The 16,739-nt window shown below is 45.9% G+C and overlaps 1 protein-coding gene across 1 annotated transcript in view; it reads left to right on the top strand.

The window, feature by feature from the left end:
- The window catches only part of TIE1 (tyrosine kinase with immunoglobulin like and EGF like domains 1), a 329,526-nt gene that overhangs the window by 167,483 nt on the left and 145,304 nt on the right, over positions 1–16,739 (top strand). Inside the window, exons 9-10 of the mRNA XM_085602980.1 lie at positions 8,409–8,553; positions 12,254–12,412. Of these exons, the coding sequence (XP_085459106.1) occupies positions 8,409–8,553; positions 12,254–12,412 (304 nt within the window). The remainder of the gene's footprint in view (positions 1–8,408; positions 8,554–12,253; positions 12,413–16,739) is intronic.

Raw genomic sequence — 16,739 nt, 5'->3', positions numbered from 1 at the left:
CAACAAGGGCTTTATCTCTTCTTTTTTGGCTTTAAAAGCCAAAAAAGCAGAGATAAAACTAGCGCCCTATCAACAACAGGGTGCTAACATGCAAATTTGCATGTTAGCTCCCTTTTACTTTACGCTTCCCCTTGCATCTCTAATGAGATGCAAAGGGGGCGTTCCAGAGTAAAATAATAGGAGAAATGTAGCTAAGCAACATTTCTCCTATTATCAAGAATGTCGCTAACCCTGTTAGAGACAAAAAAAGCAGCGCTAACCGCGGTTAACGCTGCTTTTTTACGTCTGGTATTTTTCAGACTTAGCCATGATATCCTATGGCAGGAGGATATCATGGCTAAGTTTGCCTGTCCCTATCAACAAGGTAACGTGAGATTATCGCTGGGTTTCCAGCGATAATCTCACGTTAGCCTGTTAGCGTGAGGATTTTTATCGCTATTGAGATAAGCGTTGCTAATAGCACGCTATCTCAGCGATAAAAATTCACGCTAGCCGGCGATAATTACCCTGGCGCTAAGTGCGCTTAGAGATAATTATCGCCGGCTGTTGTTGATATGCCCCAGAAAGCCAAAAAAGTGGAGATAAAATTATTGCCCTACTTACAAGAGGGTGATAACATGCATTAGCGCATGTTAGCACCCTTTTACCCGACGCCTCCCTTTGCATCTCTAAAGAGATGCAAAGTGAGCGTCACTGGGCAGTACAACCATGTAAATATCGCTGATGTACACACATCGCGATATTTACAAGGCTGCCCACGCATTTTAGCAGACGTTAGTTTTTGGAGAAAACAGCTGTTTTCTCCCAAAACTAAGGGGCATATCTGCAAGGCGAGGCGATATTTTGCATCCGTTTTTGGCCGAAAAGCGGCGATAATTTTATCGCCTAATTAGCAAGCTCACGCTAACGCCCAGCTTTGCATCTCTAATGAGATGCAAAGTGGGCGTTCTTGACCTGACATGACAGGAGAAATGTCGCTAAGCGGCATTTCTCCTATCATCAAGCCACACGCTATGAAGTATAGCGGCAAGAAAAGTAGCGATAACCCCTGTTATCGTTACTTTCCTTACGCCTGCTTCAGGACTGACTTAGCCATGATATCCTATGGAAGGTGGATATCATGGCTAAGTTTGTGAGTCCCTATCAGCAAGCTAATGCCACATTGCGTGAGATTATCGCTGGGTTTCCAGCGATAATCTCATGTTAGGCAGTTAGCGTGAGGATCAAAGCGATAAAAATCCACGCTAGCCGGCGATAATTATCCTAGCGCTAAGGGGCATATCAACAAGGGCTTTATCTCTGCTTTTTTGGCTTTAAAAGCCAAAAAAGGAGAGATAAAACTAGCGCCCTATCAACAACAGGGTGCTAACATGCAAATTTGCATGTTAGCACCCTTTTACTCTACGCTTCCCCTTGCATCTCTAATGAGATGCAAAGGGGGCGTTCCAGAGTAAAATAATAGGAGAAATGTAGCTAAGCGACATTTCTCCTATTATCAAGAATGTCGCTAACCCTGTTAGAGACAAAAAAAGCAGCGCTAACCGCGGTTAACGCTGCTTTTTTACATCTGGAATTTTTCTGACTTAGCCATGATATGCTATGGAAGGAGGATATCATGGCTAAGTTTGCCTGTCCCTATCAACAAGGTAACGTGAGATTATCACTGGGTTTCCAGCGATAATCTCACGTTAGCCTGTTAGCGTGAGGATTTTTATCGCTATTGAGATAAGCGTTGCTAATAGCACGCTATCTCAGCGATAAAAATTCACGCTAGCCGGCGATAATTATCCTAGCGCTAAGTGCGTTTAGAGATAATTATCGCCGGTTGTTGTTGATATGCCCCTAAGTGCGCTTAGCGATAATTATCGCCGGTTGTTGCTGATATGCCCCCAACGTCTGCTAAAATGCAGACTTAGCTATACTTACCATTGGGGGTGGATTATGCTGATACGACCCTGTGGGTCGTATCAGCAAGGTTGTTGCCGTTTTCCATGGAACATCGCTGGAAAACCAGCGATGTTCCATGGAAAACATCGCTATCGCCGGGAAATTATCGCCATTGAGCTATGCGTTGTTATTGTTAATACAACGCTAGCACGGTCATAATTTCCTGCGATAGCCAGCGATAACTTTTTTCTCGCTAACAGTGGCCAGCGATAATTATCGCTGCCGCTTATTAATATGCCCCATAGATGGTAAACGAGACAAGCTTTGGCTTGCCTGCAATACCGAAAATAGGCACATGATGGCACCAATGCTCCAGGCAGCATGCTAAAATGGGACGTGAAATGCCTCTATGATGTTTTCAGTAGCACCATGTAAACATCTGCCATAGACGTTATAGCTCTGCGTCTGTGGCATGGAGCTTTGTAGGCTGCCTTGGCTAGATGCTAGAAGGAGTAAAATACAAGAAATGTGAAGTTAAGAGGCAGTGTGTCACTTAGGGGAGAGATGGGGTGAGACATGTAGGAAAGATACAAATGAAAAGTGTAAAGAATAGATGTGTAAAGAGAAAATAGGGGGAGAAAAGAGAACATGAGGAAGAAATAAAAAGAATGCGTGAGAAGGGAGTGAGGGTTTTTCTGTCATTGCCTTGGAGCTCGAGCCTTTGTTCTCTTTAAGGACCATAATTAAATAACTGCCCTGTGAGGACCAGCATGTTCTCTGGGGCCAAATAGAACACTCTAGAATGAAATGCAATAACGAGAAGCCACATTACTTCAATCCAGTTACTGAAAGATCAAATAATTCTAGATGAGCTTTCATTTCTGATCGATACTTTGAACCTCAAACCTGTAGGGGGCACCCTTCAGCTCCCTGTTGACTTCCTTCTATCCCAGAAGTGATGATGGAGTTACTTATAAGTGCCACTCCTGCGAGTCAACATCAGTTCCTTTCTTTCCTCGCCTTCGTACGCGCGTCCGGTGCTTGGTCCCAACTTTTTCCTCATCAGTTGACAAGTTTTCTCTTTCAAATGGGTGGGCTATGTCCCCTTCTAAAAACAGGGGGCCTTATTTATGAGAAAGTGACAAAGCGTGATGCTGCAAGCCAATTTTGCTGCACCGCACGCAGGGGCAGATTTACAAGCCTGTGCGCCGCCGGTGCATCACGTTGCGTGACGCACTGGCGGGGCAACCTGCTGTGTGATAGTTACAAGCAGAGGTAGAGGCACCCTGCGTGGCTTTACCTGTGCTTGTAAATATCGCCCCTTTTCACGCAACACTTTCCATGTTAGGGGCATGACATGGGTGTTGCTGTGGGTGTTCCCACACAACACCCATGTCCACTGGTGCATTTCCAGATTTACGAGCAATCGTACATTTGGAAATGTGTCAGAATGCTACGCTACCCTAGAGGTGGCGTAGCGAGGTGCAATGAGCAGAAATGTGTTCTTTCTCCTCGTTTTTTCCTCTTTCAATGCGTGCTGCATTCTACAGCACACATCAGAAGAGGAAATCACCTCAATTGATTTTTTGTGTGCAGGAATGTGCCCCTTCCTGCACAAAAACAATCTCCCCATGACGCAGGCATCCTTGCACCATGGTGCAAGGGTGCCGCAACCGGGGCATGGCTGCAGTTTGTATGCCAACGCAGGGGGAAGCTCAGAGATGCAAAAAATTGTTGTAAATATGTTGCATCCCTGTGCTTTTAAACTAATGCAGCCCGGCACAGCAAAATGACTTGCGGCACCATGCTGCGTTAGTTTCTTGTAAATCTGCCCCTGCGTCACTTTCAAAGCACAGGTATGCGTCATATCTACAATGATATGACGGATCCCTGTGCTCTCACCTATGCTGGTGCACAATAGACTGCCATGCGCCGACGCAGGCACCCTTGCACCATGGTGCAAGTGTGCCTGCGTTACTGGGATGATTGTTTTTGTGCAGGAAGGGACACCTTCCTGCACAAAAACAATCACAAAAGGTGTTTTCCTCTTTCTCTGCATGCTGCAGAATGCAGCACGTAGAGAAAGAGGAAAAAAACGAGGAGAAATTAAAACTCTTCTCCTCGCTGTGCCTCCCTACTCCTCCCCTGGGGAGGCGTAGCATTCTGCGGCATTCCCAGGTTAACGTTTTCTCGTAAATCTGGGAATGTGGCAGAATCCATGGGTGCTGTGTGGGAACACCCGCAGCAACACCCATGGAACACCCCTTTTAAACAAAGTGCTGCGTGAAAAGGGGCCGTATTTACAAGGACACAAAAAGCTACGCAGGGTGGCTTTACGTGTCCTTGTAAATATGGGGCAGCAAAATGCGCCGCCGGTGCATCACAAAAAGTGACCTACCTGCGGCGCACTGATGCTATCTCCAGACAACGAAGACCTTAGTGAATTGTCCCTTCTGTTGCCATGGATTCTATCGCCATCAAAACGAGGACTTCAATAAAGTAACCCTTTTAATGCCCTGAATGCTGTCTCCACCCATAACGAGGACCTCAATAAATCGCCCTTTTGGTGCCCAGGATGCTGTACCCATTCATAACGAGGTCCTCAATTAGTTGATCCTTCAGATGCCCGGGATGCTACATCAACTTGTAAGAAGGACCTCAGTGAATTGACCCTTTTCCTGCCCTGGATTCTATCTCCACTTGTAAAAAGGACCCCAATGATTTGACCCTTTGGGAGCCCTGGATGCGATCTTAACAAGTAACAAAAACCTTAATAAATTGACCCTTTCGCTGCCCTGGATGCTGTCTCCACTCGTAACGAGGACCTCAATGTATTGAGCCTTCTGATGCCCTGGATGCTGTCTCCTCTCGTAACGAGGACCTCAATGTATTGAGCCTTCTGATGCCCAGGATGCTGTCTTCACTCATAAGGAGAACCTCCATGAATTGGCCCTTCTGGTGCCTGGGATGTCATCTCCACTCGTAATGGAGACCTCCTTGAATTGGCCCTTCTGGTGCTCGGGATGTCATCTCCACTCGTAATGGAGACCTCCATGGATTGGCGCTTCTGGTGCCCCGTATGTCATCTCCACTCGTAATGGAGACCTCCATGGATTGACGCATCTGGTGCCCCGGATGTTATCTCCACTCGTAATGGAGACCTCCATGAATTGGCCCTTCTGGTGCCCGGGATGTCAACTCCACTCGTAATGGAGACCTCCATGGATTGGCGCTTCTGGTGCCCTGGATGCTGTCTCCACGGTAACAAGGACCTCAACGAGTTGCCCTTCTGGTGCCCTGGAGGCTGTCTCCACGGTAACAAGGACCTCAATGAATTGGCCCTTCTAGTGTCCGGGATGCTGCTCCAAGTGCCCTAGTTTGACATAATTTTCAATAGTGAACATCACCATAAATTGCATAATTTTCCGGGAGGAAGTAAATAGATATAATACATTGGCGGAGGACGAAATAAAATATATCTCCCGGTGCCAGGAAGCACGCAGGCTGGGGGAGGGAGGTAGACCTGGAAGGACACTAGCCCATAAGGTACGTACGGAGCGCAGGCAGCAAACGGTCACTCAGATAGAGGATGACAGGGGGCACATGCATTATGACACTCAGGGAATACTTTGCTCTTTTGTGGACACATACCGGGATTTTTATAAATCTCAGACCACGGCTCATACAGTCGATATTTTAGACTATATTTCAGACATCGCCCTGGTATGGCTATCGGATAGGCATAGAGAATATCTTGCTAAACCCATCTCAGAGGAGGACGTTTTATCGGCAATCAAATCACTATCTGACGGTAAATCGCCTGGGCCTGACGGGTACACTGCGGAATTCTACAAAGCATTCTCGGACCTCTTAATTCCACCGTTGCTAGAGATGTATGATGAAGCATACCAAAACAAGATCCTTCCCCCTACGCTGCGGGAAGCACTCATAGTAGCTCTCCTGAAACCAGACAAAAATCCGGACAAGGCAGAATCATACCGGCCTCTATCATTAATAAATATAGACGCAAAAATACTAGCCACAATTATAGCCATGAGAATGAAACCACTTATGCCTAGGATAATCCTACCTGATCAATCCGGTTTTATACCAGAGCGCTCCACAGCTCATCACCTCCGCACCATCTTTGCCCTACTACATCAGCTAAATCCGGAGATGCAGGCGGTGGCGGTACTCCTAGATGCAGCTAAGGCCTTCGACTCAGTCGAGTGGTCGTATCTGTTTGCAATATTAAGAGCAATAGGCTTACCACCTAGACTCATAGACTGGATTGCCCTGCTCTATAATAAACCGACTGCCCGGGTCAAGGTTAATATGCATATATCAGATACACTAGACATACAGCGCGGTACTAGACAGGGCTGCCCGCTGTCCCCCATACTGTTTGCCATAGCGTTAGAGCCTTTAGCTTGTAAACTACGTCAGAAATATGCACATGCTGCCCTGCGATTTAGTCAGAGACCCATCATCTTATCGTTATATGCAGATGATATGCTGCTATACTTGCGTGACCCGGAAGACACCCTTTCACCAACACTGCGGGAGTATATAAAATACGGTCGGATCTCCGGATTATTAATTAATTGGAGCAAATCAGCAGTAATGCCACTAACAGCAAACACTAAAGAGCCACAAATGGAGTTTCCCCTGGTTTGGCATGACGACCCAATCAAATATCTAGGGATCTGGGTGCACCGGGATGCGGAATTGGTGCTGAGACACAATTATGGAGTCACAATAGACCGCATAGAAGCACAAATAACAAGATAGATCTCACTCCCTTTGTCCCTAGCATATAGAATAGCATTAATAAAGATGATACTGCTGCCCAAGCTATTATATCTCTTCATTAATATACCGATAAAACCACCCACCCATATTTCGACGGATACGATAAAATTTCAGCAGACTGATATGGGCCGGAAAGCAGGCCCGTATTGGACTTAATATCATGTCCTTACCACATGAATCGGGTGGCTTTGACGTCCCGGATATCTATCTATACTATCTATGCGCTCAAGCACAATACGCGCATTATTGGTATCACCCGGTGAGATACTTAGCACACTTAGCGGTGGAAGAGGGCGATGCAGACCCAATACCGTTATCTAGCATAGTCACACACACTCGACAACACCTATCATGGTGCGGACGACATCGGAAGCTTGGCACAGTATAAGTCAGATGGCAGGCAAAACCCCGATATATGCCCCAGACCTGCCTTTGGCATATCACCCTGCACTGTCTGTAACACAGGAAAAGAATAGCATGGGGACCCTAGACGAAATTGGGATTACAGGGCTGGGTGATTTGCATAAAGATGGCCGCTTCATCTCCTTAGAGGACTTATCCTATGTTAGCAATCAAACATTACTATTCAGATTTACTTATCATGGACTGAAAGCAGCTATAAAAGAACTATATCCTACATTCCCAGAAGAACCCCCAGTGCTGAAGCCACTGCAAATGTTAATAACCGCGTCCGCGCACACTAACATAATATCCAGACTATATAAGTTACTTCAGGCTGAAATTGGAGGGCAGACACATAAGGCCCGGGATAACTGGAACATACTATTAGATGCTCCTTTGACAGATGCAGAGTGGGCATCATGCTGTGCGCTAATCACCCTTCTTACTCCTAACGGTAATCTCCGTCTTACTCACTACAAATACACCCATCAAGCCTATTACACGCCGACCAAATTACACAAATATGGATTGAGGGGTGATGCGGGGTGTAGGAGATGCGGGGTAGACCGGGCGGACTTCATACATCTAGCATGGCATTGTGATAGGATAAGGAGGTATTGGGAAATCGTGATTCATCACCTGGGTATGTTATCCTCCTGCACACTGGAATGTACACCGCAGTTGTGTTTGCTGGGGCTGAATATACCGATGACCTCAAAGAAAAAGAAACTGGCTGCTATATTACTACTCCTGGCAAAGCGCAGGGTATCTATGTGCTGGGACAGCAAACTAGCCCCTACACTGGCAAACTGGCTACAAGATGCCACATACTGCAGAGACAATTTTATATTATATGCTGAAGAACTGCCAGACATGTCAAAGCCATTGGATATTTGGGAGCCATTTACAGTATACCTGCGTGACCACGCTAATCTACTTCAAGAGACCTGCTGATTTGATTAATGCACTGTATAAGTAATATTTATGTATATCTGACCACTCCACTATGTAGATTTGGGTAATGTGATGTCTAGATTCTTACAAGGTACTGTGGCTGTGATATTGTCCTGTGGGAGACGATCATACTGTATGTTTATCAAAAAACTCAATAAAAAAAAAATGTAAAAACTTTTGGGGCATAATTTGGATTTCTGTGTGTAAGACACTCTGCCAGGTAACGCTCTGTTTCTCACACAACTTCCAGGAAACCAGGAGGGACAATATAAGTTATGGTTTGAGTCTGTTTTCCTAATGTATGGGCATTTCACGCAAAACCATCAATTTCCGTTCTGATGTTCTCTCCCCAGGCGAGCAAAGCCATCATGGAGACCAACAAAACCACCTCAGAGTTCTTGCTGCCCCCGCTGCGTGAGTCCGACAGCGGGTTCTGGGAGTGTCGCGTGTCTACAAGCGGGGGACAGGACAGCAGGAGATTTCAAGTGAACGTAAAAGGTGAGGACATCAGCTGGCAGCAGGTGGTCCATTATCAGAGGTGAGGAGGGGGTGGCAGAAGGAGGTCCCATGTGCATGATAGGGACCTGGGCAGCAGGAGGCTCCACACATGCATAAGGACTGGGTGGGAGGACAGAAGGAGGACTCATTGGCATGAGAGGGACCAACAGATCAGAAGGTGCCACTCGTATGCATAGGGACATGGGGAGGAGGGCAGAAAAAGATCCCGTTTGTATGAAAATGAGCAGGACTTCAGGGCGCTTCACATATGCATAAGAACTGGGAAGTAGTAGATAGAAGGAAGCCCAATGTGCACATGTGCATGAGAGGAAGGAGGACATCAGGAGGTTTCACGTATGGATAAGAACAGGGCAGAACAGAAGGAGGACCCATGTTCATGAGAGCGACCAAGATCAGGTATGCATCAGGAGTATAGCTTTCATTGGTGCAACAGGTGCAGTGGCTCCTTGGCCCGCTGAATCCTATGTATTGCTATATTTTCACAGTTCAAACAGTGACCAGGGGGCCATTAACTTTCTTGCACTGTTGCCCTAGTTGGTGTGTATATTGTCTTCTATAGATGGGTCTTGTGAGTTGTTACTACAGTAATATCTTGTGTACTTTGCTGTCCCCTCATGAACCGAGCTGTGGGTGGGTCTTGTGGTGTTACTTTAGTTGATGTCATTGTGTGATTTGATGTCCCCTCTTTTTGGAGCTACGGATGGGTGTTGTGAGTTGTTAATAGAGTTAATGTCATTGGGTGCTTTGTTGTCTTCTCATGACCCGAGCTGTGGTTGGTCTTAAGTTGATATCATTGTGTGCTTTGCTATTCCCTCTTGACTGAAGCTATGGATGGGTGTTGTGAGTTGTTACTAGAGTTAATGTCATTGGGTGCTTTGTTGTCTCCTCATGACCTAAGCTGTGGTTGGTCTTAAGTTGATATCATTGTGTGCGTTGCTATTCCCTCTTGACTGAAGCTACGGATAGGTGTTGTGAGTTGTTACTAGAGTTAATGTCATTGGGTGCTTTGTTGTCTTCTCATGACCCGAGCTGTGGTTGGTCTTAAGTGGATATCATTGTGTGCTTTGCTATTCCCTCTTGACTGAAGCTACGGATGGGTGTTGTAAGTTGTTACTATAGTTAATGTCATTGGGTGCTTTGTTGTCTCCTCATGACCCGAGCTGTGGTTGGTATTATAGTTGATATCATTGTTTGCTTTGCTATTCCCTCTTGACTGAAGCTACGAGTGGGTGTCATTAGTTGTTACTATAGTTGATGTCATTGTGTGCTTTGCTGTTTCCTCTTGACTGAAGCTACGGATAGGTGTTGTGAGTTGTTACTAGAGTTAATGTCATTGGGTGCTTTGTTGTCTTCTCATGACCCGAGCTGTGGTTGGTCTTAAGTTGATATCATTGTGTGCTTTGCTATTCCCTCTTGACTGAAGCTATGGATGGGTGTTCTGAGTTGTTACTAGAGTTAATGTCATTGGGTGCTTTGTTGTCTTCTCATGACCCGAGCTGTGGTTGGTCTTAAGTGGATATCATTGTGTGCTTTGCTATTCCCTCTTGACTGAAGCTACGGATGGGTGTTGTGAGTTGTTACTAGAGTTAATGTCATTGGGTGCTTTGTTGTCTTCTCATGACCCGAGCTGTGGTTGGTCTTAAGTTGATATCATTGTGTGCTTTGCTATTCCCTCTTGACTGAAGCTACGGATAGGTGTTGTGAGTTGTTACTAGAGTTAATGTCATTGGGTGCTTTGTTGTCTTCTCATGACCCGAGCTGTGGTTGGTCTTAAGTGGATATCATTGTGTGCTTTGCTATTCCCTCTTGACTGAAGCTACGGATGGGTGTTGTAAGTTGTTACTATAGTTAATGTCATTGGGTGCTTTGTTGTCTTCTCATGACCCGAGCTGTGGTTGGTCTTAAGTTGATATCATTGTGTGCTTTGATATTCCCTCTTGACTGAAGCTACGGATGGGTGTTGTAAGTTGTTACTATAGTTAATGTCATTGGGTGCTTTGTTGTCTCCTCATGACCCGAGCTGTGGTTGGTCTTAAGTGGATATCATTGTGTGCTTTGCTATTCCCTCTTGACTGAAGCTACGGATGGGTGTTGTAAGTTGTCAGTATAGTTAATGTCATTGGGTGCTTTGTTGTCTTCTCATGACCCGAGCTGTGGTTGGTCTTAAGTGGATATCATTGTGTGCTTTGCTATTCCCTCTTGACTGAAGCTACGGATGGGTGTTGTAAGTTGTTACTATAGTTAATGTCATTGGGTGCTTTGTTGTCTTCTCATGACCCGAGCTGTGGTTGGTCTTAAGTTGATATCATTGTGTGCTTTGATATTCCCTCTTGACTGAAGCTACGGATGGGTGTTGTAAGTTGTTACTATAGTTAATGTCATTGGGTGCTTTGTTGTCTCCTCATGACCCGAGCTGTGGTTGGTATTATAGTTGATATCATTGTTTGCTTTGCTATTCCCTCTTGACTGAAGCTACGAGTGGGTGTCATTAGTTGTTACTATAGTTGATGTCATTGTGTGCTTTGCTGTTTCCTCTTGACTGAAGCTATGGATGGGTGTTGTGAGTTGTTACTATAGTTGATATCATTGTGTTCTTTCCTATTCCCTCTTGACTGAAGCTACGGATGGGTGTCATTAGTTGTTACTATAGTTGATGTCATTGTGTGCTTTGCTGTTTCCTCTTGACTGAAGCTATGGATGGGTGTCATTCGTTGTTACTATAGTTGATGTCATTGTGTGCTTTGCTCTTCCCTCTTGACTGAAGCTACGGATGGGTGTCATTAGTTGTTACTATAGTTGATGTAATTGGGTGCTTTGTTGTCCCCTCATGGCCCGAGTTGTGGGTGGGTCTTGTGTAGTTACTGTAGTTGATGTCATTGTGTGCTTTGCTGTCCCCCAAAGACCCACGCTGTGGGTGGGTCTTGTGGTGTTACTATATTTTACTTTATTGTGTGCTTTGCTGTCCCTGCATGGCTGAGCTGTGGTTGGTCTTGTGTTGTTACTATAGCTACTATAGCTGATTTTATTGTGTGCTTTGCTGTCCCCTCATGACGAGTTGTGGGTGGGTCTTGTGGTGCTTTGCTGTCCCTTCTTGACTGGAGCTACTGATGGGTGTCGTGAGTTGTTACTAGTTAATGTCATTGGGTGCTTTGTTGTCCCCTCATGGCCTGAGACGTGGGTGGGTCTTGTGGTATTACTGTAGTTGATTACATTGAGCACTTTATTGTCTCGTTATGACCCAAGCTGTGAATGTGTCATGAGTTGTTACTATAGTTGATATCAATGTTTGTTTTGCTATCCCTTCATGACTCAAGCTGTGGATGTGTTGTGCGAGTTTTCACTTTAGTTGTTGTCATTTCTGCTTTGCTTCCTACTCCTGCCTAGAGCTGAGAGAACAAACAATGGTGAATTGCCCAAGGTCTGTTGTTATCCCTTTGTGGTTGGGGCTGGTGTTGTATACTTTCTGTTGTGATCATGGTTTATTCCATTGCATGCTGATATGTACTGTAGACCGAACTGTAATACAATTTTCTATCATCACACGAGTTGCATGTGCTTCTTGGCAAGTTGCCGATTGTGTGTAGTGGATTATAGACAAGGAGAGAGTGGTGAGGTCTTTGGAGGTGGTGGTGTGACTGCTGAAGGACAATCCACCACTGATCTGCCTCTTTTTCTGTAGTGCCTCCGACGCCTCTGTCTCCGCCCACCCTCCTGCTGAGACAGAGCCGGCAGCTCGTGGTGTCCCCCATGGATCGATACTCTGGCCACGGCCCCATCACTTCCGTCAAGCTGCTCTACAAGCCAAGGGACAACGGCGCGTCGTGGTCGTCAATCGTGTGTGAGCATCACCTCTACTTGGGCTCGCTGTGGGATTTCACAGCAGGGGTTATAGGGTTGGAGTTGGCAAGGGGTTACTTTGTGTGATTAGATGTTAATGATGACTTGTGTGTATTGATTTACGTCAACAGTGTGTGGTACCTGGCCGACGACCTAAACCGAATGAGGTGCATTTACAATTTAAACCCCCGTCTCCCCCACCAGCAACTTTATTCTTTTGATCCGGTGTCAACTCTCTGTTATGAAATGGAAGTGATGCTTTCTGGTCATTGGTCACAATAATCACTTTGAGATTATTCTTTCAAGTCATTGGTCACAGTAATTTCCTTCAGATCATTGGTCTCAGTTATCCCTTTCTGATCATTCCTTTTAGGACATTGGTCACCATAATCTCCTCCAGATTATTACTCGTGGATCAATTGCCACTGTAATCACCTTCAGAATATTCCTTTCAGATCATTGGCCACTGTAACCATTTTCGGATTTTCCTTTCAGGTTATTGGTCACCGTAATCACTTTTAAACACGCTGGGTCAACGGAGAAGCCCCCCTGAACTATAGCCTGCGTCTGGGAGGTTGTCTCGCTGGCACGACTCTCTTGCTATATATTAGTGGTTGTGTGAAGTTGCAAAGGTTTGCTCCGGCATTTTTGTGAAGTTTTTTTTTCAATACCTATTATAGGACAGTAGTATCTGCAGGAAAAGACCACAGCAAAACCCAATTTCAGTGGGAGAGGTTGGGAAAACCCTTCTTCAAAAACCTTCATTTTTCAGCACTTTGAATCTGTAGGCAAAGGTTTGCGGAGGTGGATAACTTTACTCGATGCACATTTGTCAACACAGCAAGCGTTTGCAGGAAAAATGTTCACATACCCATTTCTATCTCTACTATAAATTACCGGACAAAATAAGAGCTTTATATTACGCAGAAGATTTAAGGATTGGGTTGTAGCACTCTTTGGATACCTTTCCTGACTTCAGAGTGGTCAAAAGATTGACTTTGATGAAAGTCAAATTGTAAAATTTAGGTCAAGGAATTACTGAGGGTAAAGCTTTATTAAAATTAGATTACTCTGATTTTATTTATACCTGCAAACCTCAACCACCGCCTCTCCTTCTGCACTCCCACCAGACATCTCCGCTCAGCCCAGCTGGCCCTGGTCACCCTCCCATGGATCCGCAAAACCTCGGCCGCAGGAAGATCCTTCTCCTACCTCGGTGCAAAGACCAGGAACTCCTTGTCTCGTCACCTCGGGCAATCTCCATTGCTGCCGCAATTCAGGAAGGATCTCAAGACTTCGATCTTCGACTGAACTGCAGAACCTCCTCCCCCTTGGTCCCCCCAGCTCCTTGAAACCCCAACGGGTGATTAGCTGCACTCTATTAGAACCATGATCGATTGATTGATTGAACGACTGTTTTGCTGTGACTGACAAGGCAGATACAGTAAACATTTTCAGTGATGTTATCACTTGTCTTAATCTAAGTTTGGTGCCTGTCTTTATGCTGGTTCGTGTTTGCCTGTAAAGCCATCATGGTACCCATGCTGACTGACAGGTCTGAGATCTGGATAAAGAAATAAACTAGGATCCTGGTAAAGCTGGTTACTTCCGTTGAAGCCTTCTGCCCCGTAGATATTGTTAGGTCGGTGCTTGGGGTGCTTGCGGGTAGGCTGACTGTCTGTGTAGATTTCTATTTTACGCTGGCTTGAGCTTCAGTCATGTACTTGTCCTCATAACTGGAATTATATTTCATGTTTCCATAAATGGACTAAATGGTTTGCCCTAGCAAATGATCTGGATAATACCAATGAAGGGTCGTGACGTTCAGATCAATACTGAAGAGCATAGATCATAGGATGCCAACCTGGAAGGGACTAAAATGCCTCCTTGTGATCACAAAGCCGTCCCGGTTAAGACTTGTGCCATTGCCCTTTCTTAAGACCACTGGTGTTTGGATTCTACAGTTGATCAATTAATAATTTAAGCACATCCTTCTGAGCTGTCTCCCTTTTACAGGAGTAAGGATAACGCTGTCCAATGGTTATCCGTCTGGGATAAAGATATCTACTGGATCAAGGCGGTACCTTACGCTTATCAACAGCTGTTGTTATTTATTATTTAGTGACTTTTTTCAAGCCCTGGGCTCTGTTTCAATTCAACAAGACAACAGGTACCTGTCAGTTTCTTGTGTTTCTCACCATGTGCACTGTGGGGCAGAGGGGAAAGGTCTCTGCTCTCGAACTCTGAAGATCCCCCAAGGGTGCATCTTTCAGCATCAATTTTAATTACCAAAAACAACCGCTTGGGTTTTTGACACACATGAGCCCCAGTGACCAACAGACCTATGTGCACTTGTCCTTTTGATTCCAAGATACCGCATTGCGGGAAATTCCCCTTCACTCACTTCCCGTCAGTGAGTCTCCCCTGGTCAGGAAGCCTCTTTGCTGGCAGGTCCCCCCCATACTCCTTACCTTGTTTTTCTTTTGCAGTACACACGGGGCACCCACATTCTGTTCTACCCGCGAGTCGAACCTTCTTAGGGAACTTGTACTCGAGGGGGCAGATTTATGTTAACTGGCGCATCCCTGCATATCAGCAGGGATGCGCCAATTATTATGCGCCACAGCTGCGCCACCATGGATGCGCCGCATTTATAATGCGGCGCACCATGGGGCAAAAACGGCACAGATGTGTGACGCATCTGTGCCGTAAAAGTGGCACATTGCTGGAGTTGCGTCGCAAGCGCGACGCAGCTCCAGCAATGTTCTGGGGGCCCTATCTGTACAATGCTGCGTCAATCCTTACGCCTGCTTCAAGCAGGCGCAGGGTTTTGACGCAGCATGAGCCTAAAAGTGACAGAGTGAAATCTCAGCCACTTTTAGGAGGCGTTCCTGCGCCATAACGCCCCCACCTGCCCTGGAACGCCTACATGTGGCGCAGGGCTTTACAACGTGACGCATCTCCCAGATGTGTCACGTTGTAAATACCCCACACGATGGCGCAGGATTTGCGCCGCTGCTGCGTCACAAAAGTGACGCAACGGCAGCGCAAAAGTGGCGCAAGTGCAACATAAATCTGCCCCGAGGTGTCGATATCCATGCGTTTCTCTGCTGTCAAATGTCCCCCGCTGCATTCGTTTCGGGTAAGCCCTCGCCCTCTCTAGGGTGTTAACTTAGATAGGCCGCTTAACTGCGAGGAAAGTGACGCGTTTTCTGTGTATAGCGTCAGCATCATGCATTTAAGTTCAACAGAGTTCTCAATGTATTGCAGTAAAGCAGTTCTTATTTTTGGCCCTGAATTGGTTTTCCTCCTACTTTATGTAAGACGTTGCAGAAGCAGGGCACAAGTCCCATAAAAAGAAGTGGGGGGACTGACCAAGTAAGACAATATGCAAATGGCCTCATGACATAATGACGTAGCGCTATCAAAGAAATAAATTAGTGCTTTTTAAATTATTTGTGTAAATATTGGGACAGACGAACCCATCTGACAGTCTTACAGTGTCTGCATTTCTATACAGGGACAGAACAAAGGCAAACGCATGCCTCTCTTAAGCACCTGTGAAGAGAAGGCAAGCTGTGTGCCTTTGTTTCCCTCTGCGGCATTTACATTTAAATGTAAGGTTCCAGGCAGCCCCCATTCAGCAAATACAAACAAAACGAGGCCCAGCTGGAGGTGAGAGAAAAAAGGCTCCCTTGCTGCCTGCACATTGCTGCTGGGAATGGAGAGCGGGCAACGTGCAGACGCTGCTGAACGTGTCCAGGTGTCTGAAAATGACACCGGTATAAGTTCAGCATAATTCTGTGGGGCCCAGCTTCTTGGCAGGGGGGACGTCGTCCACCCTTTGAAAAGAGTCGTGGGACGCCGTGTACCTGCGTGTACCCTCGACTCGGGCCCTGTGCAGAAGTAATGCCTGACATAAATATGTTGCCATGAGAATTGACGTCAAGAAAATGCTGTGAGTGGACAAAAAATACACACAAAAAAGTCCTACGGAAATCCATGGTGCAAATCTGAAGCACATTTGTTTGCTGAGTAAAACAAAATGTGGGGCATATTAACAAGCCAGGCGATAAAAGTCGGTCGGAAACAAGGCTTCCGACACGGATTCGGGCGAACTGAATGCCGTTTGGAGCCTTTCCGACCGACATCGTAATCGGGCCCTAAATGTCAATACCTGTCAGATATGTGCCAATCGGCACAAGCAAACCTGTGAGCTGAGCCTCGGACAGAGGTTCTAATTTCAGCAATGTGTACTCAATATTGAGCTTTTCAAGATCAATCATGGGTGAATCATTGAAAAGAATAAAAATAACCATTAAGACACT

The sequence above is a fragment of the Triturus cristatus genome, chromosome 4_2, assembly GCF_964204655.1.
Source record: "Triturus cristatus chromosome 4_2, aTriCri1.1, whole genome shotgun sequence".
NCBI classification, from domain to species: Eukaryota; Metazoa; Chordata; class Amphibia; order Caudata; family Salamandridae; genus Triturus; species Triturus cristatus.
This window is presented reverse-complemented; position numbering and strand designations above follow the sequence as displayed.